The 24,358-nt window shown below is 46.9% G+C and overlaps 1 protein-coding gene and 1 long non-coding RNA gene across 3 annotated transcripts in view; one reads left to right on the forward strand and one right to left on the reverse strand.

The window, feature by feature from the left end:
• Positions 1-10,676, reverse strand: part of LOC149869483 (uncharacterized) — a 52,972-nt gene extending 42,296 nt beyond the window's left edge. For both annotated transcript variants that reach the window (XR_016441480.1, XR_016441481.1), the window contains exon 1: positions 10,098-10,676. This is a non-coding gene — a long non-coding RNA (uncharacterized LOC149869483). The remainder of the gene's footprint in view (positions 1-10,097) is intronic.
• Positions 10,677-10,689: 13 nt separating this feature from the next.
• The window catches only part of MATN2 (matrilin 2), a gene marked incomplete at its 5' end in the record, with an annotated part of 105,410 nt that continues 91,741 nt past the window's right edge, over positions 10,690-24,358 (forward strand). Inside the window, one exon of the mRNA XM_090037709.1 lies at positions 10,690-10,843. Within this exon, the coding sequence (XP_089893835.1) occupies positions 10,690-10,843 (154 nt within the window). The remainder of the gene's footprint in view (positions 10,844-24,358) is intronic.

Consider the following 24,358-nt stretch of genomic DNA (forward strand, 5'->3'; position numbering starts at 1 on the left):
GATTTGCAATCAGACACTGTGATACATTCTTTAAAAATTTTCTACATTTAAGATAAAGGGAATATTTCAGCACTGTTTTGAGCTCTAAGCTCCTAAGAAACAAAAAAAGCATTTGTAGCTGTGTAGAGGGAAATTTGGCTCTGATCAGGCAGGATTAGTGTGTTGTTGAAAAAAAATGGTGCTTATAAAAGATGTCTCCACACCCATGGATTTGACCCAAAATGGTTCTGCAGTCCAGCCAAGTTTTCAGAGGAATAACTCAGCAGGGTGTGGAAGCGAGATATGTGACCTCCTGCCTGCAATTTATGTCTGCCTCCAGTAGAATAGGATCTTGGAGCAGCAGGGGCAAAAACCCCCATTGTCACTCAGCCAATAACTAAAAAGTTACCTCAAAGTGAAAGGCAGTTCTGCAAGCATACATTGGATCCTTGGCTATCAGCTAGAGCAGCTATTCATTTTAAGTGAACAAGTTAAGTACATTATTTGTTTTTGTTTGTTTTGTGTTTAATGGATCAAAGCCTTTCAAGCATCAATATTCAGAACATTATCAAAAGTCTCACCTTTGTAACCAGAGCTGGGTTAGCTGATATGGTATGAACTGTGGCATCTGAGGAAACAGGTACAACAGCAAAGAGATAAATCAGGCAACTGGAGTGGCTGAATAGCTGACCTAGAGGAGGAGTGGTGTGCTAGCCAGTGAAAGACAGCTGTAAGGCCAGCTTGAGCAAAGAGAATTGTAGCGCAAAGATTGGTTTGCAGCTTTTGGTAAGATTTCCCATCCACCATTAACTACTAACTAGTCAGGAATGGCAGAGTTTGGGCACAAACAACTCTTTAGCCAAGAGTTAGGGCTTTGTTCCAGTAGAAACAATGATATCTAAATCCACTTCATTTTATCCTGCTAATAAATCTAAACAGGGTGGAGGGTATTTTTCTTATAGGTTAGGGAATACATTTGGATGTTGATCCAAGGCTTTCTTTTGGTCTAATTTTGCTTGCAGCAAAGATCAGGGATCCTAGTACTGATCCTTCAGATATTCCTTTCTACTTCACTCCAAAACAAATAATTCAACAGCAAACTGCTCAATTTTTGCAACATTTTTCCCCCCCTAAAATTTTCGTTGTTGCTACCACGACTTTGGGGTTCAACTCAGTAGAAGCACAACTGTAGCGACAGTCCCAGACATTTGCCAGCATTTTAACAACATATCATCTCATCAATTAATTACTGAATGTAGTAATTAAATCACTGCTGGATGTCAGCACATGATCTACATTAAGATTTTCAAAGTGGCTACCCTCTGCTGGACAGAATGGGTGATGGCGCAACAGGAAATCTAAGGAAAATAGAATTGGGATAGAGAATAAGTTGCTAATGCTTATCATCTGTCAATTCATGAATTCTTTTTGCTATACAACCGTCAGAAAATTGTATTGGTTTCATTTACTTTGCTGCAGTAGAGCTAAAGATATTAACTTTATCACAAACCCCCATGGCTCACTAAGAGCATCCGGGAATGTCTCCTTGCTAAAAGGGAGGCATACACCCAATGGAGAGATGGGGTCATCACCAAGAAGGACTATGTTACAGTCGCCCGAGGATGTAGGGGGGCAGTCAGGAGGGCCAAGGCAGAGATGGAGATAGGACTAGCTTCCCGGATTGGGGACAATAAGAAGTCCTTCTTCAAATACATAGGGGGTAAAAAGAGGGTCCCGGGTAATGTGGGGCCCCTGCAGGACACGATGGGCAACTTAGTCATCACGCCAGATGACAAAGCTAACATATTTAACGATTTCTTTGCCTCTGTCTTCCTAAGTAGGGACCAGTTCAGCCACCTCCCTGCTGGGCCCCCCTCGGGCCCCGGGAGAGACACGCCTGGGCCAGGGGTTAGCGAGGAGTTAGTTAGGGTACTTCTGGAGAGGCTGGACGTGTTCAAGTCCGCTGGTCCGGACGATCTTCACCCTAGGGTTCTACAGGAACTGGCCGAGGTCATTGCGGGACCCCTGGCGCGGCTCTATGAGCACTCGTGGTGCTCTGGCGAGGTGCCGGAGGACTGGAAGAGGGCCAATGTGGTCCCTATCTTCAAAAAGGGAAAAAAAGAGGACCCGGGAAATTACGGGCCAGTTAGTCTTACCTCAATCCCGGGTAAGCTCTTTGAAAAAATTATCCTGGCACACATCCAGGAGGGCCTTGCGGGGGAATGCATGCTCAGGGGCAACCAACATGGGTTCATCAGTGGCAGGTCTTGTCAGACCAACCTGGTGGCCTTTTACGATCAGGTCACCAAATCATTAGACGCAGGGGTTGCTGTGGATGTAGTCTTTCTGGACTTCCGGAAGGCTTTCGACACTGTCTCTCACCCTGTCCTCATCAAAAAGCTGGGAGACTGTGGTGTCGATGCCCACACGGTCAAATGGGTCGCCAACTGGTTAGAGGGCCGCACCCAGAGGGTGGTAGTGGATGGGTTCTTCTCGACCTGGAAGGACGTGGGCAGTGGGGTTCCGCAGGGCTCGGTCCTCGGGCCCGCACTGTTCAACATCTTCATCAGTGACTTGGATGAGGGGGTAGAAAGCACCCTGTTCAAGTTTGCTGATGACACTAAGATGTGGGGGGATGTGGGTGCACTAGAAGGGTGCAATAGGCTACAAGCTGACCTTGACAGGTTGCAACGGTGGGCGGATGAGAATAGGATGGGATTTAACACTGATAAGTGCAAGGTGTTGCACATGGGGAGGAAGAACCGGCACCACACTTACAGGTTAGGGAACTCCCCTCTTGCCAGCACAGAGATGGAAAAGGATCTTGGAGTCGTCATTGACTCCACGATGAACATGGGCCGGCAGTGTGGGGAGGCAGTCAAGAAGGCCAACCGTACCCTGTCATGCATCCACAGATGCATCTCGAGCAGGTCCAGGGAGGTGATCCTCCCCCTCTATGCGGCACTGGTCAGGCCGCAGCTGGAGTACTGCGTCCAGTTCTGGGCGCCACACTTCAAGAGGGACGTGGACGATATGGAAAGAGTCCAGAGGAGGGCCACTCGTATGATCAGGGGTCAGCAGGGCAGGCCTTATGAGGAGAGGCTACGGGACCTGAACCTGTTTAGCCTCCACAAGAGAAGGTTAAGGGGGGACCTTGTGGCCTGCTACAAACTGGTCAGGGGGTATCAGCGGGTATTGGGGGAGTCCCTGTTCCCCCGTGCGCTGCCAGGAGTGACCAGGAATAACGGTCACAAGCTGGCGGAGGGTAAGTTTAGATTAGATATTAGGAGGTGCTACTTCACAGTCAGGGCGGCTAGGGCCTGGAACCGGCTTCCAGGGGAAGTGGTGCAGGCTCCTAGCCTGGGGATTTTTAAAAGGAAGTTAGATGAGCACCTTGCCAGGGTCATCTGACCCCGGTGCTCTTTCCTGCCAAGGCAGGGGGTCGGACTAGATGATCTACCTAGGTCCCTTCCAACTCTAGCTACTATGATACTATGATACTATGTTGCACAGGCCAAATTAAATTTCCTGGTATTGTGTGAAATCATTTTGCCTTTGATAAACAGAAAGGTTTTGACTGCTTTTAGCAAAAGACAGTAGCTGATGTAACAGTTTGTTTTTTTAAAACTAATTTGCAAACTATACTTTTTTCTTTTAATTGGGAAACATTTATCTTTAAGATGTGGACATTTAGGAGCCTGGGCCCAGACAACATCTAAGAATGTTGTTTCAGTTTCAAGAATTCATACTTTCTTTCTGTACAGCTTTTCAAAATATAAAACACACACAACATTGCTTGTCTCCTAGCTGCTTTCTCTTCAGCTTGCCATTCAAATCTTGCTATTAATAATAAGTTCTATCTTTGTTAATTAGCTATCTCTACATTTGAACATATAAAGTGATATAAAATGTCAAGTACTTCATATAATACTTCATATAAAATATGAAGTATTACAAAGATAGTATGAAAAAGTTTAGAAACAAAGTAGCCTGCAAAATATTAGTTTGAAACTCAGTACTCTTAACATTGGGAATCTAATAGTTAGATTCCACCTAATTAGCATTTTTACATGTTCCTACACAGCTTCAGCTTTTATTTGTCTGGACAAACACATGGCCAGATCTTCATATTCTGTGAATGAGGGGTTAACCTCGGATCAACTCACCTTACTTGAGAGGTCAGAGGAACGGCTATAAGAGCTAGTGCTTGAAAAAGGGAAGGACAGTACTGCTTTTGAGTAACTCAGGCTTACATCCAGGCATCATGCACCTGGATAGATTCACAAGCAGATGGAATTCTGCAATATGATCTCTGCTCAAAGAACACTGCTTATGATATTTTAATCTATCCGTCATTTTATGACAATTGTATGTCTTTCAGATGGTTTGTATCTAACCTATCATTCATTGTTATCATAGATAAAAGAAAATGTAATCAATTTGTGTTTTTTTTAAAGGAGAAAAGTTTTCATTTGGTCTGTCATTTTATCTTTGGTAATAACAAATATCAGTGTTCACATTACTATGCTTTCAATTTCATTAGAATGAGTGACAGTGTTACCAGCTTTCATTTGCTTTCATTCACTTCAATTGCAGAAGAATATCTAGGAGTTACCACACTTTTTGTACTTAATAATTACACTTATTCTGTGTTTTTGTGCGGGGGTGTGGTGGTGGAATGCACTTCCCTAAAATTGATTCCTTGAAGTTAAACCTCAAACATTCCAGAGGTGTGAATTTGAATCTCACTCTGAATTCTTGCTGAAGGCATTCCCCATCAGTGAGAGCCTGACCACACAGGCCAAGGAGACAAAGATGTCTTGATACATTGCTAGCTACATCAGCCTTGTGTGCCGTAGACTAAAGAAGCTGGTGTGCTTTGAAACTCTAAGGCAAGCCTTTGGCCTTTCCTCTTTTTTGTTCTTCTTTTCAAACTCTTTCTGTGTGAAAGACAAGTTTAAAATGTGTATAGTTTATTTCTTGTTTTACATTACTAATACAACATACTGCCTTATTTAAGATATCTCGTAACAGTGTAACATTTGCTTCAGGCAATTCTTGGAGTATTTTAAATAGTTCTGATACCATTTCTCCAGTCATCTTTTTCATGGGGTTAATGTTCTTCACATTTAAAAACATAATATCACCCTGTTCACTGATTATTTTTTAACAGTCTATGCCAGTGGTTTTCAAACTTTTTTTCATTTTCTGGACCCCTAAAAAATTTCAAATGGAGTTGAAGACCCCTTTGGGAATTTTGAATGGTGGTACAAAACTTTTTGAATTGTAAGTGAAGGTATTCATATACTTTTGATTGACCATAGTCATCTTTCATGGACCCTTTATAAATACTCTGCAGATCTCCAGGGGTCCAAGGACCACAGGTTGAAAACTACTGATCTATGCTACAACAAACCATTTAGGATTTTATATATATATTAAAAAATGCCTTAATCTGGATCCCAAATATTAGTGTTTGGTTGAGATACTGAAAGATCTCTTTGACCACTTCTCTTCCAGGGCTTATTTTCCCATGAAAAGAAAACAAGTTAACTTTACAATAATATGCAGACTCTGCACTACTGACTTTTCCTCCATTAGGAAGGCTACTCAGGTTCTGGACTTCTATTGCTGCTTGACAGTCTTTACCATGAACTGAGAGTAACACCAATTCTGTTATTAATACCGGTTTTGTTCACATGTGTTTTTCTCCAACAAGCTCTGTCTTGTGGATAAGATAATTTTCAATATGATTGGAAGAAAAGAGACCTGATACTTTGGTTGTCTGCCCTTAAAAATGAAATGATTGGGGAATAAATTATTAGACTATATGGGCCTTGAGCGAGAATATTAGATTAACTACATATGACTACACAACATGCAGGGATGTTTCCTCTGGCGTCTCTAAACCAATGATGATGGATGCCAGAGAAGATAATGAACAGTGGATAGATCTCTAAATATACCCTGTTCAGTGTTTTTCCAATATCAGAGGCAGGTTTATTTCTACACAGGGGTAGCTGCTGGAGACAGGACATGGAGCTATTGATTAAGAAATAAGAAGTCAAAAACACCCTGGCACCCATGTAAAACTGGCTGAATGATGTCTCAAAATGTAACTGGATGATATGGAGATAACTGAGTTATATTACCCTTTTATTTGCTACAACAGCAATAGGAACGCTGTACCTCATTCTGGTGTCCACAATTTAAGAAGGATATGGAAAACCTCAAGAGGTTTCAGAGAAGTGTCACAAGAAAGAACAAAGGATTGGAAAATGTACTTTACAGTACTCAGTCCAGAAGCTCAATTTTTCCATCAGAGAGTTAAGGGTTACTTGATAACAGCCTATCACAGGGGCGGGCAAAGTCTGGCCTATGGGCCATATCCAGCAGGCAGTGGAATCTATTTCCCAGCTGCCCCTGCCTACGTGGCTGGGGCTGGCCTCCATGGAGACCCCAGCCCCACCTGCGATGTGATAGTGCAAAGCTGGGGTTGCCATAAAGACCAGCCCCAGCCATGCTGGCAGGGTGCAGGACAGGGCAGGGGGCTGCTCTGGAGCCCCCTGGGGGCCACTTGGTTGGAGGAAGGGCAGAGCCATAATCTGCAGCCTGCATGCTTTGGCCAGGGGCATGCAGGCAGCAGATCATGGCTCTGCCCTGGCTCAGGACCATGCTGGAACTGCTGCAACGAGCTGCAATCTGCTGCCTACACATCCCTGCCCAGAACATGCAGGCTGCATATCGTGGCTCTGCCCTGGCTCCCTGGAGCACTGACAGCATGATCCTGAGCTGGGGCTTTGCCATGCCCCTGACCAAGCTGCCTCCGCCGCAAGATCCCAGCGGCTCCAGAGCAGCCCCCTGCCCTGTCACATGCCCTGCCAGCATGGATGAGGCCAGTCTCCATGGCAACCCCAGCTTTGCATTATCAAAGGAAAAATAGAAATAGAGGTAAGTGTACATAAATGATATGATTAGATTATAAAGAAGTAGATGGCTTAGATGAAACAAAATCTGTTTGGATCAAAATCATGTTGGGAAATGATGGCAAGACAGGTTCTAGTGAGTACCAAATACTGCCTGGGTAAAATTTAAATTTGGAAAGCAGTATGTAAGAAAGAAACACAGGAATAGTGCATTTAATCTGCATCATATAGATTAGAAAAGAAATAGCATAATAATGGTAAGACACAGAAATTTCTGAATGCATTTGCCAACAATTTTCTTCAGCAGTCGTTACAACAAAAAGAAGTGATGCTATTTTAGACCTGGTTTTGGTTATGTATTAACAGCCTTCACAGAAATAACCTTGGATTGGATTGTTATAAGTTAGTTCAGTTCAAATTAAATGGAAGGATTAAAAAAGGAGGCCTATAACTTTAATTCATAATTTTAAAAAGCAAACTTTCAAGAGAAGCAGGTAGTAAAAGTCACTAGACTTAAGAAGCTCAGGGAGTTGAATGTGGAAGAGGACTAAAATAATAGACTCATAGAGAAGTAGGGCTGGAAGGCACCGCCAGAGGTCTAGTCCAGCCCCCTGTCTGAGGCAGGATCATCTCTATCCAAACCATCTCATACAAATCTATAATCTAAACTCTTTGTAAGAGTTTTAAAGACTGGAATTTCTTTACACCAAAGTTGCTAAACTGATTTGGAGTTTGTACTCCAAACTCAAGGAAAACTCTGTAGAAGAGAGGCTCAGAATTAACAGACTGAATAAATTTATTTAAAAAGGATATTAAGAATAGGCAGAACCCCTACAAGGAATGGAAAAAAAGGACTGATCAAAGAAAACTTTTTTTGCAGGTCAAGAAATGCAGGAATACGTGAAAATTGGCAAGTCAAGCTGACTTAGACTTTGCAAAGGCCAGAAAAGCAAATAGCAAAAGGGTTCTTCATCCATATAAATAATAATAGATAAAGGATAGAAGAAATGGGACTGCTATGTAGTGAAGGTCAGGTAATGCTTAAAGATGAAGTCCCAGAATTCGGTGAATATTTTGCCTTTTTTCAATAAGGACCGTGATTTTAAAATTGGAGGGCAAGGCAGAAAAGGTAATGGGAACAAGCGCAAAAGAAATGGAAATTACCACAATTAAGGTAGAAGCAAAATTCCAAGAGCTTAATGCTCTTAGATCAGGGAGACTGAATAATCTGCATCCCAAAATTCTGTAAGAACTGGCATATGAAATCACTGCTATAGTAATGGGTTTTTTAGGTTTTTTTAAATAAATCTCTCAAGTCAGATGTTGTGCCTTCTGACTAGAGACAAGCAAATCTTGCACCTACATTTTTGTCTGTAAGAAGAAAAAAAGATCCAAGTAATTATAGGCCTATTAATGTAACATCAGTGATACACAAAGTGTTAGAAAAAATCTTGAAGGAAAAAATAAAGATATGGAGGTTAAACAGAAAATGGATAAAATGCAACAGGAGTTTACCAAAGGTAGATGGTGCTAGACTGATGCAAGAATCAGGCTACCAAGCAGTTACTAGCAGAGTTCTTCAGCGACTAATCTTGAGTCCAATTTAATATTTTCATTAATGACCTTGGCAGGAGGTTGGACTTGATGACCCAAGCTGTCCACTGCTATTTTCCTAAGGAGCAGATCACAATGGCTTTGGAGGAGGTGGAGGGCACAGCAAGGAAGGAGACATGCAGAGCTCCTGATATCCAGTTAGTACTCTAGCACTTCAGCCACTTCTGTACTTGTCTGTAGAATGGAAAACACATTGATGGCAGCCATTAACTCCCCTGACATAAAAACAGCTCCATGTCACCTCTGACATCTTCCCTATGCATTTTAAAATGTAGATGCCCTGAACAACATCTGTCTTAGATGAAAATAAAATAAATGAAAATGGTATTGGGGTGTATACAACCCCTTCCAGGATTGGGAAAAAAGGAAACTCTGATCTGAAGGGAGTGGAAAAGGGAAGAGAGAATAAGGCACAAAGGAGTGAGGGACATGGGGAATACACAGAGTCCCTGGCAAGGAAACCTGGGTGTTTGGAGAAGGCCTATATCCCTGACATGGTAAAGCATGAAGGACAATTACAAAGGGGAAATAAGAGGACACAGAAAACCTAGCATGATGGGAAATGAGGAGGACCAATATTACAGTGGGTGGCGTGGTGGGAAGGGAAATGAGAAGCACAGATAGGAAAGGACACAGATCCACTGGCATTTGGTAGGAGGAACTGGGGCACATGTATAGTTTCTGGCATGGGGGGACTGGAGGTTGCTGGGAGTCCTTAAACTAAAGGGAGATGGGACAGCGTGACACAAGTAGCTTGCCAAAGTGGGGAATGACATGAGGCAAAGCATCCCTGGTATGGTAATGATCTTGGCCTATAGAAGTTATCATGGGCCCCCTCCTGGTCATGTAGCTCAAGGCTAGGAATATTGAAACTGGATTCAATACACCCAGTGCTGCCCCACCATTCCTGTCTGTGTCTGTTTCTCCAACAAATGCCTTTTTTCTAAGCTACCTATTATGGCTAGAATATCCCCTTACTCTCCCTCTTTAATTACAGACCAACCACCTGCTCAAGGCAGGATTGTCTGTCTACACCATCCATCCTGGTATCTTACTTTCAATAGGCTGCTCTTCCCTTTCCTTGTGTAACTCACTTATTGTATAGCATCCTCACCACCTCGACCACATCTATGCCTGTGTTTATACAGTGCCTTTTACAACTCAACTTGCTGGGGCCTCTTGACAGTCCTGCAGTACAAACAGATATTAATCAAAGAATCAAAGTAAAAGTTCTGATTGGTTTAAGGTATAAGCCTGATCCTTTTAAATAGTTTTATTTTGTCACTCCCACTGCAGGAGCCAGCAGCTCCAGAGGTGTAATTCTGAGGCTTGTGTCAAGCTGTTCCTCAAAGCTGCCCCTATCAGACCCTGCTGTAAATGGGGAGCTGGTGATTCAGGCCAGGAAGTCAAAGGCAGGCAGATGCGATGCTCCTTTACGTGTTGCTGTCCTTATGGACTGGCATGCTTTAACCATGCACCCATAAGTGTGCCAAGCTTATGCAGATTTGACCTTTTCAGCTAGAGAAAACCCAGGGGTCTGGATAAAATTAGTCATCTCCCCTTCTGTTTAAGACTTACCAATCCTTCACATCTCCGTTTCTCGAGATGAGGACCTGTTTTGCACAGCTCTTTGCCCTGTATCTATGTATTAAGTGACCTTCAAGTTTTCTTTCTGTATGTTCACCTTAGGGACTCCTGGCTGGGGTTCTCGCTGCTCTTTGGTTGCAGGTCACTGCGTTTGGGATCCATTCCCTTCGCCAGCACATGGCCAGCGAGCTGTTGCTCCTCTAAATTTCCTTTCACAGGAATAAGCTCCTTTGGAGCCAAAGCAGGTCAGCCACACACCGCTTTCTTCCAAGTGGTTCAAGTCCTCAACCCTTCTTACGTGTTTGTGTAGCCCGAAAGTGCAGAGCCGTGCACAGGGCTTCCTCGGTTCGGGCCCCGGTCCCTTTGTCACCCCCAAGTCCAAGCAGCGCGGACTTAGCCGGGAGCCCGAGGGTTGTGCGGTGCAGTGAAGCTGCGGCTGCAGCTAGGTGCGCCGACCCAGCTCCTTCCCACCGAAGCCACCGATTTATTCCAGCTGGAGCCACGCGTCCAGCGAGAGGGAAGAGGAGCCCCGGGCAGCACGCGGGGAGCAGCTGCCTCTGCCCGCTCCGGTCCCAGGTCAGTCCCGTGGGCTCGTGGCTTTGGCCCATTGCCATTCCCGACCTTCCCCGAGCCCCGCGGGGCCGCCCGGCGGGCAGGGCTGCGGGGCGCGGGCGGCAGCGCTGGCTCCTCCCCGCCACCCGCGCCGCGGAGAAGAGCGAGGTCCTCGCCGCAGCCAGGTCGGTGCGCGGGGCGGGGGGGCGTCTGCCGGGCCGGGCCGGGGCCGCACGCGGGAGGGGGGCTGGGGTGGGCGCCGGAGGCTGCAGCAGAGCCGCTGCCCCGGGGCTGCGGGGTCCGGCAGCGCCGGGGCGGGCTCGGCCGGGGACCCCGCACTAGCGCGGCGATCGCCGCCCTGCCCTGCCCTGCGCCGCCGCCGCCCCGCCGTCCTGTCCCGCCGCGCAGCACTGCCTCCGGCCCGGGCCGCGGCGGGAGACGCTGCCTCGCGTGGGACGCGGCCCGGCCCGGCCCGGCCCGGCCTTGCTCCGCTCTCCGCCGCGGACAAGCAGCCCCGGGAAGGACGAGGGAGAGCTGGCGCCGTGGGCGGCATCCTCCCGGCCCGGGGTACAGGGACACGTGTCTCTCCACAGTGAAAGAGCAGTTAGCGGGCGGTCCCTCCCTCCCAGGGTGCCCCTGCCTCGGCACCTGGACGGGTCCGGAGGTGACTTGAGAGTCCAGCCCTGGAGCCACGGGCAGCGGTTGCCGGTCTTTCCGCGAGGGAGACCAGGCTGCGGCCCCTCCCTCCCTCCCTCCGGCGCTGTGGTGAGCAGCCCGTTTTCCTGAGGTACATGCCTTCAGCGAACCCTTGTAGCCTTTCCTCGGATCTCAAGCTGGGAGCAGAGCGCTTGTTTTGGGAGTTAAGAGTCAGGCGTCTGCATACTAGAAGCTTTGCTGATAGGCTGGGGGGCTGCGGGCGCGTCTACCCGAGGTGCTAACTGCGCAGTAGCCTAATAATGCAGCCTGTCACAGCACGGACACTGCTAATACGCTCCTGCGCAGTATTATTAGGCTACTGCACAGTAGCGTCACTAAAAAGGCATCGGCCTGCACTATTGCACAGTAACTCTGGCTACTGCACGCTTATGTAGTACTTGATTATACAAGTACTCAGTTAAACGTGCAGTAACCACTGTGCATTAATAAACGTTTAGAGCACCCTGTATGTTTAAGTTTTAGATTAAAGGAAAAAACAATGTAATTTCATTGGAATGAGCTGAAAACAGTCTGCAGGGCTGTGGAACAGGAGCAGCTTGCAGGCAGCAGCACTGGAGAACAAAGGCTAGCTTGACCATCAAGATTAAAAGAAGAGAGGGTCCTTAACACCTGTGTGATGAAGAGTTTAGAAGGCATCAGGGAGATTACAATGAGACATGAAGTCAGCTGACTCCCTTGGCATTGCCCAACTAAAAATGCCACCACCAGGCAGTGGGCTTTAACTTTTGGGTGGAGCAAGAATCAAAAAGGGGTGCAAGTGCACCCCCCTGGATCCACCCATCACTGGCACTTTCCCAGGGAGGGCTTGAGCCTAACAAAAGGTTGAGAACCACTGGGCTAGGCTCTCAAGTGCAGAGGACTTTCATGCACTTTCTATAATTATCAACAGTCACATCCAAGGTATTTTAAAAGTGAATTTGTGGACAAATTTGACTTTGAGGCAGCTCTTTAAATATTAGCTATTGCACCTGGGATTTAGGGGCATAGCCTCTGAATCAGAACTTTAAGTGCCAGGGCCTGCAAGTGAGAGAAGAACGGGAGCAGAGGAAACCCTTCCTGTACCCAGTTCACTCTCCCTCTCCACTGCATGACGCAGGATACTGAGCAAGATGGACCTACGGTCTCATGCAGGAAACAGCGGTTCTTTTATTCTTGCATACTGAACAGTTGTCTGAGGAACATCCTCAGCTACATACCAGGCCTTTCATCCTTCAGGATTCTAGACCACCTTAAAAATAGGTCACTATGCAGCCATCTCAGAGATGAAAGGAGATCTGTCTTAACAGCACCCAGGCACCACACAGTAGAGTTCTGAAGAAAACTACAGCCAACTGAAATGTCAGGGGAAACTTAGTTACCTAAAATCTATTTACTCAGGCTGGAAACTCAAACTGGATGATGCTCTTTTACCTAGAAAAATTACTGGGGGATAGGTTCCAGGATTTCAGCTCAGGCAGTATTGTGATTCCTATCATCATTCTGGTTATTGAGTTAGGATTGACTCAAAGAAAAGAAAGCAACCTACTGACTTACAGGACGCTTTCTAAGCAGTTGGGTTTTCTTATTGGGCCACCATTCAAGTGGTAGAACAAGCCCAACTACGTGTTTTGTTTTTTTTCCTTGTGAACTCTGGAAAGACCACACATAGTGTGGTATGGCTGTGCTGCTAAGGGGCAGTAGACTTTTTGAAAAGGTATAATTTTCTTTACCTTTACCTTTTTGAAAAGGTATAAATCCCATCATAAATCCAAGGATACGTGACTTATAGAGTGTACATAGTGGATGTGCATATGAATTTCCCACAAAAACTGAAATGATTCACATTTAAATTAATTTGAATCACATTCAACAGTGCCTGAAAATCTGAATTTTTTTTAAATGAGTTAATTTCCATATTCATATTTTATTAAAAATGCATCAGACTGGTGGCTTTACTAGCATCCTTTAGATAAAAATGCATGTGCTTTACTTGTGTGAGTAGCTCAATGGACATTGTTAGGGCTATACATATACATAAAATAAAACATGCTTAAATGTATGCAGAATTGGGAACTAAACTTATAATAACCAAGGAGTAGTCTTAGCTTATACAAACTAGAAGAAGACTGATGAGCTATAAATACTGATTGTATGACTGATTGTACTCTTTCTTAGTAAAGAAAAACATGTCATTTAGCACATAACTTGAGCATTAAGTTGTTCTGTCTCATAAAGCATACTAAACTGTGTTCTCCTTATTCATAAGGCATACCTTGAGTGCAGTATTTTATATCCTGAACATTTTTTACATGGATGGTGGTATAAATTACAGTTTAAGCTTTTTCAGTCTAAAATTGAATAGTACAATAGGTTGGTATTGGCATGTTGATACTCTTGGAATGCCTGATTGCTTTTAAGAGCTTTCAGTTTGTAACTAAGTAGCTGTACTTCATGAGAGACCAAACTAAACAGCCTACATTATAATATTCTACATCACATAACATACACTTTACTATATCATTTCTTCTTGGAGTAGTCATAATTAAACTTCTCAGCTCCACTAGGCCACTCTTGTGGTAACTATGTGGAAGTTCTTATGTCTAGAACAGATTCATAACCAGGGAGTGCAGAAGAATCTCCCCAAAAGAATAAGTTAATGAAAAGGTCTATTGTCTAAATGGCAACTGAAGAAAAATCTCTAACAGGAAGATTGGTGTTGTCATAAAATAAGAATTCCCCTTGGTAAATCCTGTTCATTGACTAGCGGAAACTATGTAGAGTGAACAAAACTATGGGGTGTACTGTTCTCTGAGATTACTGTAATCTTTTGTATAGTAAGATGCTGAATTTTTCAATGAATATTAGTTGCTTTTCGGTATGGTTGTTAATAATAGCCACAGTGATATCTGTGGGTCCAGATTTCATAAAGATGGGCACATTAAAATAATTGAATAATTAAAGAGAGAAGTTATTTTAATGCATTTCAGTAATGTTTGAAAAATTCAATTTGATATAAAATTTAATTCTCAAAGAAAATATACTTTAGGGCTTCTTCACCATTTACATATCCCAATCATATTTAATAAGGAAGTTAAATATTTAATATGGTTTTTGTACACTTTGGGTTTCCATACATGTATACCACAAGATATCTGTGCACTCTAGCATGCTGTCTATGAATCTAAGGCAGGCAAACTTCCTCAATCCACAGATGGGTTTTTTTTCTAACACATGCCATGCCCTGAGTACCAGTACTCATACTGTTCCTGTATGTGATACTTAGATTTGCCTGGCCCAATCCAAGGTCTGTTAGTGCCACACATTGTAGAGAACTAGGAATTAACATATTTACTAATCTTGGATTCAATAACAAGTCAGCTGAGGAGCTGACTGCCTCTGCCCCAACCATGGCCCATGGTCAGAGCCAAAGCTGCAGCTGCTATCTGCCATCTCCCCTTCCTGTCTGTGAGGGGCCCTAGGCTGGAGTTGCTGCTGCTGTGGCTACTACATGGCTGGGGCTGGGGCTGGGGCTGGGGCTGGGGCTGGGGCTGGAATGGGGTGGGGGGTAGAGGCAGTAGGGGCCAGGACTCTAGGTGGAGGGAAGGTGCCTGGGGTGCAGGCATGGGGGAGAGAGGCAAAAGTGGGGGACAAATAAGGGGCAGGAAGCAGGGGGAAGGTGTGGGAGGACAGGGGCTGGGCTGTCTAATACCTGCTCCTCTACCACCTGCCCCTCACTGCTTCTCCCCATTGCCTGCCCCCACAACTGCTTTTCCCACTTTAGTGCTGGGAGGGATGAATTTAGATGACCCTCCAATAATTAGAGTCTATAAATGGAAAGTTATTATGAAATTATCAATTTTTTTATGTATAGAATTGAATTATTGGGGGGTCATCTTAAATTCAGAGTTGTCTTGGATTCAGGTAAATATAGTGGTATGTGATACATTGTGGAAAAGCTTATTTTTCCTTGGATTCCAAGGGTAGAAATGATATCAGTCTGCAACAGTACATGGACAGAGAAATAACTACCAATTTTGGTGTATGAGCCAAAACTTGAGGAGGGGGGGCATGACTGCATCTCAACTGTTGATGGCACAGTGCAGTCATTTGTAGAGGAATGTACAAGGGTTCTGGACATGGAAGATATGTAACAGAATCATACCTAGCAGATTTGAAAAACGTCACAAATGTTGCCTTAGCTCCATGTATAAAGTAATATTTCTAGGGCAGGAAAACAGCCAGGAGATGTGGAATGACATATTTTGCATGAGGAAGCAGATCTTCATGGGGTTTGCCCTGACCACCTAGTGCTACAGGTACACAGTTAAGATAATACTTACCTGCTACAAAAGCAGATTACTGCTGCTGTCTGGAAAACTGCTACCCAGGATTGCTGCATGTTCATAGCCAACCAAATAGGGCTGGTGACAATGGAGGTTTACAGTGCTGTTATGAAAAATGCCTATATCCCACACATGCCTGAAATAATAGCTGGCTTTCAGAGGCTGAGATTTCCAAACTGCTGGTGGTCGTTGATGACGCACATGAGCTCCTAGTTTGCTCACTGAAGGAACCAGTGAATATGTAAGCTGAAAACACTCCCTTGTTCCACCGGACTTGGTAGACCACAGGGCACGTTCTTGAACATCAGGATGGGAAGCACTGGCAAGGTGCTCAATGCTAGGAGTTTGAGGAAATCTGGTATTTGTATGCTTCAACAAGTTGGGGCATTATTCCCTCCCAGTGACATAGTTATTAATGTGGGGAGGTATATCTCACAACTTATCCTCTTCTATCACATGACGTTATATCCAGACAACCTGGGCTGCACAAAAAATTCGATTAGTCTTAAAGCAATTGCAGAACACTGTTGGGGAAGTTGGAAGGATGAAAGCAAAATAGGGCTGCCTGCTAAAATTTCAAAGCCTGTACACCGTATTGTGGCCTCATACACCTAACACAACATTTGCAAAGACTGAGAAGAGTATCGGGATGAGGAGTGAATCTTGGACACTGACAAATTCCTTAACCAACTTACACAACCAGAAAGCACTCCCGTAAGCAATATGGGCCCAGGGAAATAGAGATTACCATAAGTGCTCATATTCATGGCAAACTTGATTTTAATGAGTAATAAAGTGGTAATGCAAATGTTCTTTATAGATAGTGAAATGCTATGGAATATGCTGCATATGTGTGTTAGAGGGCTTTAAAGTGCCTCTGACTCTTGTCCTTTTATTAAACTCTTGAGTGAGGGGACTTCTGAACGCCCCCACCCTCCCCTAAGTCTTAAATGAACATCAAGGTGCTAGTCCAAGGAACAGTGTTGCAGCTATTGTAGGTCAAAGTTTCATTAATCCAGTTACCTTAATTTTTCAGGCTTGGTGAAATTCTGACAAGGAAAGAGAGGTAGCACTTGCAGCCACTGGAAGTGTTCCTTCAACCTATGCAAAGTCATGGAATAGTTAGGAAAATAAAGGCTGGGAGAAAGGGGAAACAATAAAGCAAGCTTAAAAGAAGAAACCAGTATAGAGGCTTGCAAAAGGAAAAAAATTGCTGATGCCTGGAATACAAACACAGATGAAGAAGAAAACAGTTCCAAATGGTGGGAAATGGAGTTAGGGTTCTTTTACCAGCCACAAGACCAGGAGTGAAGACAAATAGCTGGTGCTAGATGAAGGAAGTAGAAAAGAGAATAGCTAGAAACAGTATCACTGAAATCAGGAGTCAGTGCAATGATGATGTTTGTACATTGTTTGCCTGCCACAGAAGGTATGTTGTAGCATTTTTTGCAAGGGCCAGTGTTTGAATTGCTGGTGTAACCCAGTGGTTCAAGTGTGTGTTACATGTCTCCATACAGTTGCCGGTTTACCTATGGACCTAAGAATCTATTGCTATTGCTGATAACAGATAAAATTAAGGTTTGATCCAAAAAAGGGGTTTAGGTGCCACAGTACTGAGTGTTGTGGCACATAACTTTTATGCCTCTGGCTCCTAAGTTAGGTACTGAAATAGGAGTACCTAATTCAAGACAAGAAGGCTCCCTAGACAATGAATCGGGAGAGTTAGGCACCTGAGAAAGGGATCCAAAACAACCTACATGCTTGGAGCCAGATAACAGGAAATGCTGAAGGCTGGGGTGCATCTGCCATCCTCCCTTCCCCAAGGTTGAGGACTTGCTTCTTTCTTCTTGGGGTCCGTGACAGCCTTCTTTCAAAAATCATCACTCTTTTCTTTAAAACAGAGCAGTGGTTCCAGCACTCTGCCAGGCTGTGGGAGACCAGGATTCAGTTTTCTTCTCTCCATCTGAGGGGTTACAAATGCCCCTCTTTAACACCCCAGAGAATGTCCTACACATCATCAGCTAGCAAATGGTCTTTAAAAGGGGAGTTTTCCACTCCTCCTGTTGGAGCTGTTCTACTCTGCAAGAAAGAGGTCAAGGTTCATTGGGCCAGACAAAGTAAGAAAGAATGAGTAGGAATTGCTAGCCTAGGGTTTAGAGACCTTGTGGGTCAAGGGGAGTTCCAGCACCTGCTTGCAGGACTCTTCACTTATTTCACGAACTAATTGTTGGATAAGGTTGAAGGGAAGTCACTGTTCTTTCTAAATACAGCCAGGAACTTGTAAATGCCAGGGAAGAAAGAACTATTTTAAGCTAAAGGACAATGCTGGTGCAAGAACAAATGGAAATAAACTGTCCATGAATGAATTTAGAATAGAAAATAGAAGATGCCTTCTAACCATCAGAGATTCTGGAACAGCTTTCCTATACTGAGGGCTAAAAACCTGATTAGGTTTAAGATGGACCTTAATAAGGTGATGAAAGGGTTTATATGATGGGTGATATCAGCCTTTTATAAGATATATTAAAAATAAACAATCAGAATATTATACAGAAAATAAATCCTGCCCTCAAGGGCATCCAGTTAATAGAAATGGAAACAAAATTTCAGTAATACAAAATGCAGTATCACGTAACCAGGGACTAATAACTAGAGGTGCACTGATAAACTGGTCCAATAGCGGATTGGTACCGATATAAAGAAAGCTGTCTGTATCAGATATTGGCTCAATGGAGCTGATAATTGGGCCGATAAATGCCCGTGCTGTGTGCAGCCTCAGCACAGCACTCAGGCAGTGAGGAGCACAGCTGGCAGCATGGAGAGCTGCCTCCAGCTGGTAAGTCCAGTGTAGTGGAAGGTGTGGGGGGAAGCAGACCAATGCCCGCCATGGTGAGGGAGGGGGCAGGGGCAGGCACTGCCCAGGGGGGCAGGGGCCGGAGCTGCGGCTCATGGAGGGGGGAGGCAGTTTCCACCATTGCTTGCACTCCGGGAGGGCACGGGGGTGTGCCCCCTGGACCTGTGTGGGGTGGGGCAGGGCAGGGCAGGCTGCAGCTGGGGCTGCACAGGACTCTTCTCAGTGGGGGCTGGGCTCAGAGCAGGTGCCAGCAGCACTGGGAGGATGCTGCATCCACCCCAAATTTAGCCACTGCTCCGTTCCCAGAGCCACTGCCGCCAGCTGCCTAGCACAGCTCCATCTTTTCCCAGTGTGTGGGTGAAGGTGGGGCATTGAGCAAGGGCTGTGCTGGGGGGCTGGCAGTGGTGGCGCTGGGAGCAAAATTTTGGAGTGGATGCAGCATCCTCCAGTGCTGTAGATGCCCACTCTGAGCCCAGCCCCTGCCAAGAAGAGCCCCATGCAGCCCTGGTTGCAGCCCACTCTGCCCCACACAGATCCATGGGGCACACACCCTCCCTGCCCCCCGAGGTGCAAGCAGTGGCAGGAGCCACTTCCTTCCCTCCCCCCACCCACGAGATGTGGCTCCACTTCCCCAGCGCCACCTGAGCAGCACTTGTCCCTGCCCCCTCCCTCACCGCAGGGGTCATTGATATGCCTCCCTATATCCCTTCCCTCCCCGCTCCCCTTCCACTATACCGGACTTACCAGCTGAAGGCAGCTGTATTGGAAACCAACTTGGTATTGGCTGATATGCCTTAAATATCGACTATTGGTATTGGCCCCAAAAATCTCTATCGGTGTACCCCTACTAATAACCAAAAAACTTTGGCTGTAATATGGGAGCTCATTATTTGGAACTGATGGAGAAAAAGACCCACAGGATGACTGTGAGTTACTAAAATGATGAAGCCATAGAGGAGGCAAATGTGATCCAAGGATGTTTTGGAAGACGTTCTTCTAGCAGAGTGGTTAGAAAGCATTTGTAAAATTATACAAAGCCCTGGTGAGATTCTAACTAGTATACTGCATGCAATTATGTTTACCCATGTTTAAGAAAGATGATTTTATACTGGAACTGGTGCAAAGAAGGGCTTTGAGAATGATCAGGTGACTGCAGAACCTGCCTTTCAAATACAGACTTTTCTGAACGGAGAGTTTTGCCTGTTTAATCCAGGAAAATAAAGGCTCAGAAGGATTTGTTTGTTTTCTTCCACTGGTATTCCCCACAGTTCCTTGTTCCTATGTCTTCAGGCCTGATGATCCATTAGAAAGAAAATGATCTTATGTAGCAGCTCTGGAGAGGCATGTAGCCACGTAAGCACAGCTTAAATTGGTAAAGTAATACTATAAAATGCTAAGTGCTTGGCTTGTGCATTTACGTTTTTCCCTGCTTGGCAGCCATCTCAGTATATGTGTGGCACTAGAGGTAGGATGGAAAGAAAGCAAGCTTCGGTATAAACTCCTTACGTGGCTCCTACCCACAACCTAAGGCAGTTGTGCTGTGAGGATTCCAGAATGTTCCTAAACTAGGAGGAAACCTCGCTCCCCCGCCACATCCCACAACTGAGCTGTAAACAGGGCGGGCAGCACGTACTGGTCTGAGACTGCAGTTGCTCTTTTCTCACCAGCTGTGAAACTATGAAAGCTTTGTTCCATCCAGGGGCTCCATCCAAACAGGTCCTCGGAGAACTCTCCTACGATGTGCAGTGGAACAGCCTGCTGCGCCAGGTTCGTCAACCCCGACGTGCCGTGTGGCAGAATGCCCCCCCCCGCATCTTCCGGTTTCTCCTTGCCATTGTCTCCTCACCTGTCTGTTACCCCTGCCTACGTGTCTGAAGGCAGGTGATCTGGGCTGAAGACATTTCTGAGGGAGGGGTAATTTGCTCCTCCTTTTTTCAGTTTTCTGCCTTTGCAGGTCATGTGACTAGTTCTCTCACCTCTCTGTCAGTCTGATTGCCCCAGGTTACCCTAACCCCTATTGTTTGGACACTGACCTCATGGCATGGGGCAGAGGCTTGACTCCTATAGGTGACCAGTGTTGCTTTTTAAACTGATTGGACCTGGAAGGTGATGGCATGAGAGAGCTCCAGGCTTCAGCCAATGGGGCTGCTCCTGGTGGGAGGTGGTCACGATAGGGGATAAAAGTGTTCCCAGGAAGGAGGAGGGGAGAGAGTCATTTTTGGGGAACATGTAAGCAACTGACCAGGCAGAGAGATGGGGATCTCTCTAGGAACTCTCTGGCACACAGTGAACTACCTGCCTCCAGAGGAAAGCTCAACCAGCCTCTGGATGATACTTGTGAGTAAGCTACTTGAAACCTATCTAAAAATGTAGCTTGCTGTAAAGGAGATGCGTGATCAAAGGCTGCTTAGCCATACTGTTTAATTTAAGGTTATTCTGTGATTCCTCCCTGTCCTGAATCCTCCCCCAAGCCTCTGTAACCAATCCTCCCTCTGTAACCAATAAAGTTCTCCACTGTACCTAGCATGGTAGCTTTGTTGGGAGTGGGATAAGAGGCATACCTTTGTGTCCCCTTGGTCTGGGTGACTAAGGGAGGCTACTATGTGCGCTCCAGACCAAGGGAAGCACCCCAGGTTCTCGCAGTGGGTCAAGCACCCTCAAGGTCTACAAGGCCTGTGTATCTCAGGGGGCACAGGACCACAGACAGACCAAAACTCCTGAGTGGTGGCATCCGTGTCCCCAGGCTTGTGGGTGTGCTCCAGGAAGGGGGTCGGCCAGACGTGAGGCACTCAGAGGTAGGTGGGCATGGTGAGGTGGGTGGATGGATGACTCAGCACAGGAACAGCCCCTACTAGGCCGCCACATGTTGCTGTCAGTTCTTTCCAAGAACCCTCTGAAGGTGCCTCTTTTTTTCCCCTCTTTTTGTCTGTTAAGAAGCTCCAACTGTAAAAGAATGGGGTCAAAAGAAGCAATAGGCCTTGTATTTGAAGCACTGACAACCATTTTATCTAATCTATGGTCTGTTCTTTGCTTTTAGCTACAAGTCCTTGAGGTGTCCATGATGCTACAGGCTCATCTTGGCTAGGGACAGACATTCGAAAAGCCAGAGCCTGAGTTAATTCAATCTTTGCAGGTTAGTCTAAGCTGCCTAAACTGAACCAGTTTGCAGCTTCACAGACATTCCCTCTGGACTGAGGAAATGCAGGCACATGCCTGCAGTTGCTCAGGCCAGGAGTCGGGGGGGTGGTGCTAGAGTGCACCCTCAGCTGCAAGGAAGCTGTGCTGGGAGGCGGGGGACGTGGCCAGCCATGGTAGTAGCCTGGATGAACTGATCAGGGAAGGGTTTAATTCCCCACTCCCCATCCCACCAGCATGGACCCAGGCTGGGGTCTGCCAGGTGCTCCCCCCCTGCTGCTGCAGTGGTAGGGCCAGCCATGGCCAGATGCCAGCCAGCATGGCCCCCTTAGGCAGCAGAGGCAGGGAGGGGTGTTATTCCCCTCTCTGCCCCCAGGGACCACAGCTGTATCTGCCCATCCCAACTGGCGCCACTCACTCTCTGCCCAGGGCAAGCGGCAGAATAATATCCCTCCTGCTCCCTCCACTGCATGCCAGAGGGAGGGATGCTGAAGGGAGTGGGGCAGGAGGGAGGATTATTCTGCTGCTTGCCCTGGACACAGAGTGAGCGGTGGTGGCAGCCAGGATAGGCAGACCCTGCTGCAGTCCCCCAGGGGCAGATAGGGGAATAAACCTGCTCCCTGCCCCCCACCTAAGGGGCCCTGCTGGCTGGCCTTGGGTCCCACCCCCACCAGGGCTGGGATGGGGGTTGCAGCCCCCATCATGGTTTTGTGGAGCACAAGCCCCTTCCTGGCAAGGGAATGCCCGCCCTGCAGCATAGCTCCCCACTGGGAAGACCATAACAGGGACTGCTGCCCCCATCAAGAGCCCTGCCCCCTCACTGCTCCATCAGCTGGGTTGGGGCACAGCCAGAGGCTGGCCAGCAAGGCCCCTTAGGTGAGGGGGCAGGGAGTGGGTTATTCCCCCCCCTCCCTCTGGCATCCGGCAGAGGCTGCAGGAGGGGTCTTATTCAACCACTTGCCCCAAGCAGGGAATGAGTGGCAGTGGTTGGGGTGGGCAGACCTGGCTGCGGCCCCCTGGGAGCCGTGGGGGTAGAGGGGAGTATAACATGACCTCCTCTGCCTCAGGGGTCATGCCAGCCAGCATCTGACTGTGATCAGCCCTGCCGCTGCAGCAGCAAGGGGGGAGCACCCAGCAGACACCGGCGCAGATACCTGCCAGTGGGGCAGGAAGGAGGGAATTAAGTGCCTGCTTGGCCAGTTTATCCCAAGCTACTGCTGGGGCTCATCATGCCCCTACCATTAGAGCAGCCAGTGGAGAAGTGCAGGTCCATGATGGTGGGAAGGGGAGGGAGGGGGGAGGCTCCATCCTGAGGGGGAGGGAAGGGGCAATCTGCCATCCCGACCCCTTAGCCTGGGAAGTCTGCTGGCCTGCTGAGCAACCCTTGAAAAGCCAGCAGGCCAAGGCACTTAAGGGAACCCACCCCTGGTACAATCTGTGGGCAAGGCAAGAGCCCCCAAGGGGCCACTTGCCTGCCTATACACAAATGCCAAGAGCTTTGGGAATAAACAGGAGGAGCTCATCCTCCTGCTTAACACAAATAATTGTGACATCATATGGATAACAGAGAGCTGGTGGGACTCCACCCATGACTGGACCATGGGTATAGATGGCTATACCCTGTACAGGAGGGATCAATTAGATAAATGGGGCGGGGGTGTAGCTCTCTATGTTAAGGAAAGCTACACTTCCCTGCAAGCTGATATTGGCAACCAGGGTGGATGACTGGAGACCCTCTGGGTTAAAACCCATGGGGAACATGGCACGGGGGACACAACGGTGGGAGTCTACTACAGACCTCCCACCCAAAGTCAAGAGCTTGACCAGGAGTTCACCTGGGAACTAGCTGAGGCCACATGCTCCAGGACCATGGTTTTCGGTTTTTGCTGCGCCGTTCTGGGTGGGGAGAAGGCTTCAGTCAGATGGCTCCTGCCCCAGTGTATGGGGCTCTGGTTCCAGTTCCTGGCTGCCTTCCACCCACTTGGCCACCTGCACCAGGAGGGAAGAGTGGGTGGAAGGCAGCCAGTAGCTGGAGCCAGAGTCCCACGTGCTGGTGCAGGAGCCACCTGACTGAAACCTCCTGGTTGCCTTCACTGGAAAGCCTGTGCTGAAAGGCAGCCAAAAGCTAGAGCCACAACCTCACTTGCTGGAGCAGGAGCCACCCGACTGAAGCCTCCACTCTACCCAGAACGGTGCAGTAGATGAAGAAGTAGGAAGAGGAGCCACCACTGGAGGTGAGAGGAGCTGAGTAGCACCTGGGCAGCTGCAGCCACACCAGGAACAGCCGTGATGGAAGCTGTGTGCTGGGCTGCACTGGACCGGGGCTGGCAGGTGCAATCCAGAATGCTGCACTGACTGCCCCAGGTGGGGCTTGGCCTCATGCGAAGTGCTGAGGGGAGTCACAGGCCAGATCCAATCAATTGGCAGGCAACCCCCATGTGCCAGATCTGGCCTGCGGACTGTATGTTGCCCACCCCTGATTTAGTCTGACTTCCTGAAGCTTAGAGGCCATAACATTTCACCACATGACTTGTGTTAAATCTATAAATTGTGGTTGACGGAAAATGTCTCTTTCAGAAAGATACCCAGTATACAGCTAAAGACTTAACATGCTGGAGAATCCTAGGTGTGTTGTTCTAGTGGTTAATATTCACTGTTAAAATAGCAGGCCT

This window comes from Crocodylus siamensis, chromosome 3 (assembly GCF_052110815.1).
Source record: "Crocodylus siamensis isolate JL-2025a chromosome 3, ASM5211081v1, whole genome shotgun sequence".
NCBI lineage: Eukaryota > Metazoa > Chordata > Crocodylia > Crocodylidae > Crocodylus > Crocodylus siamensis.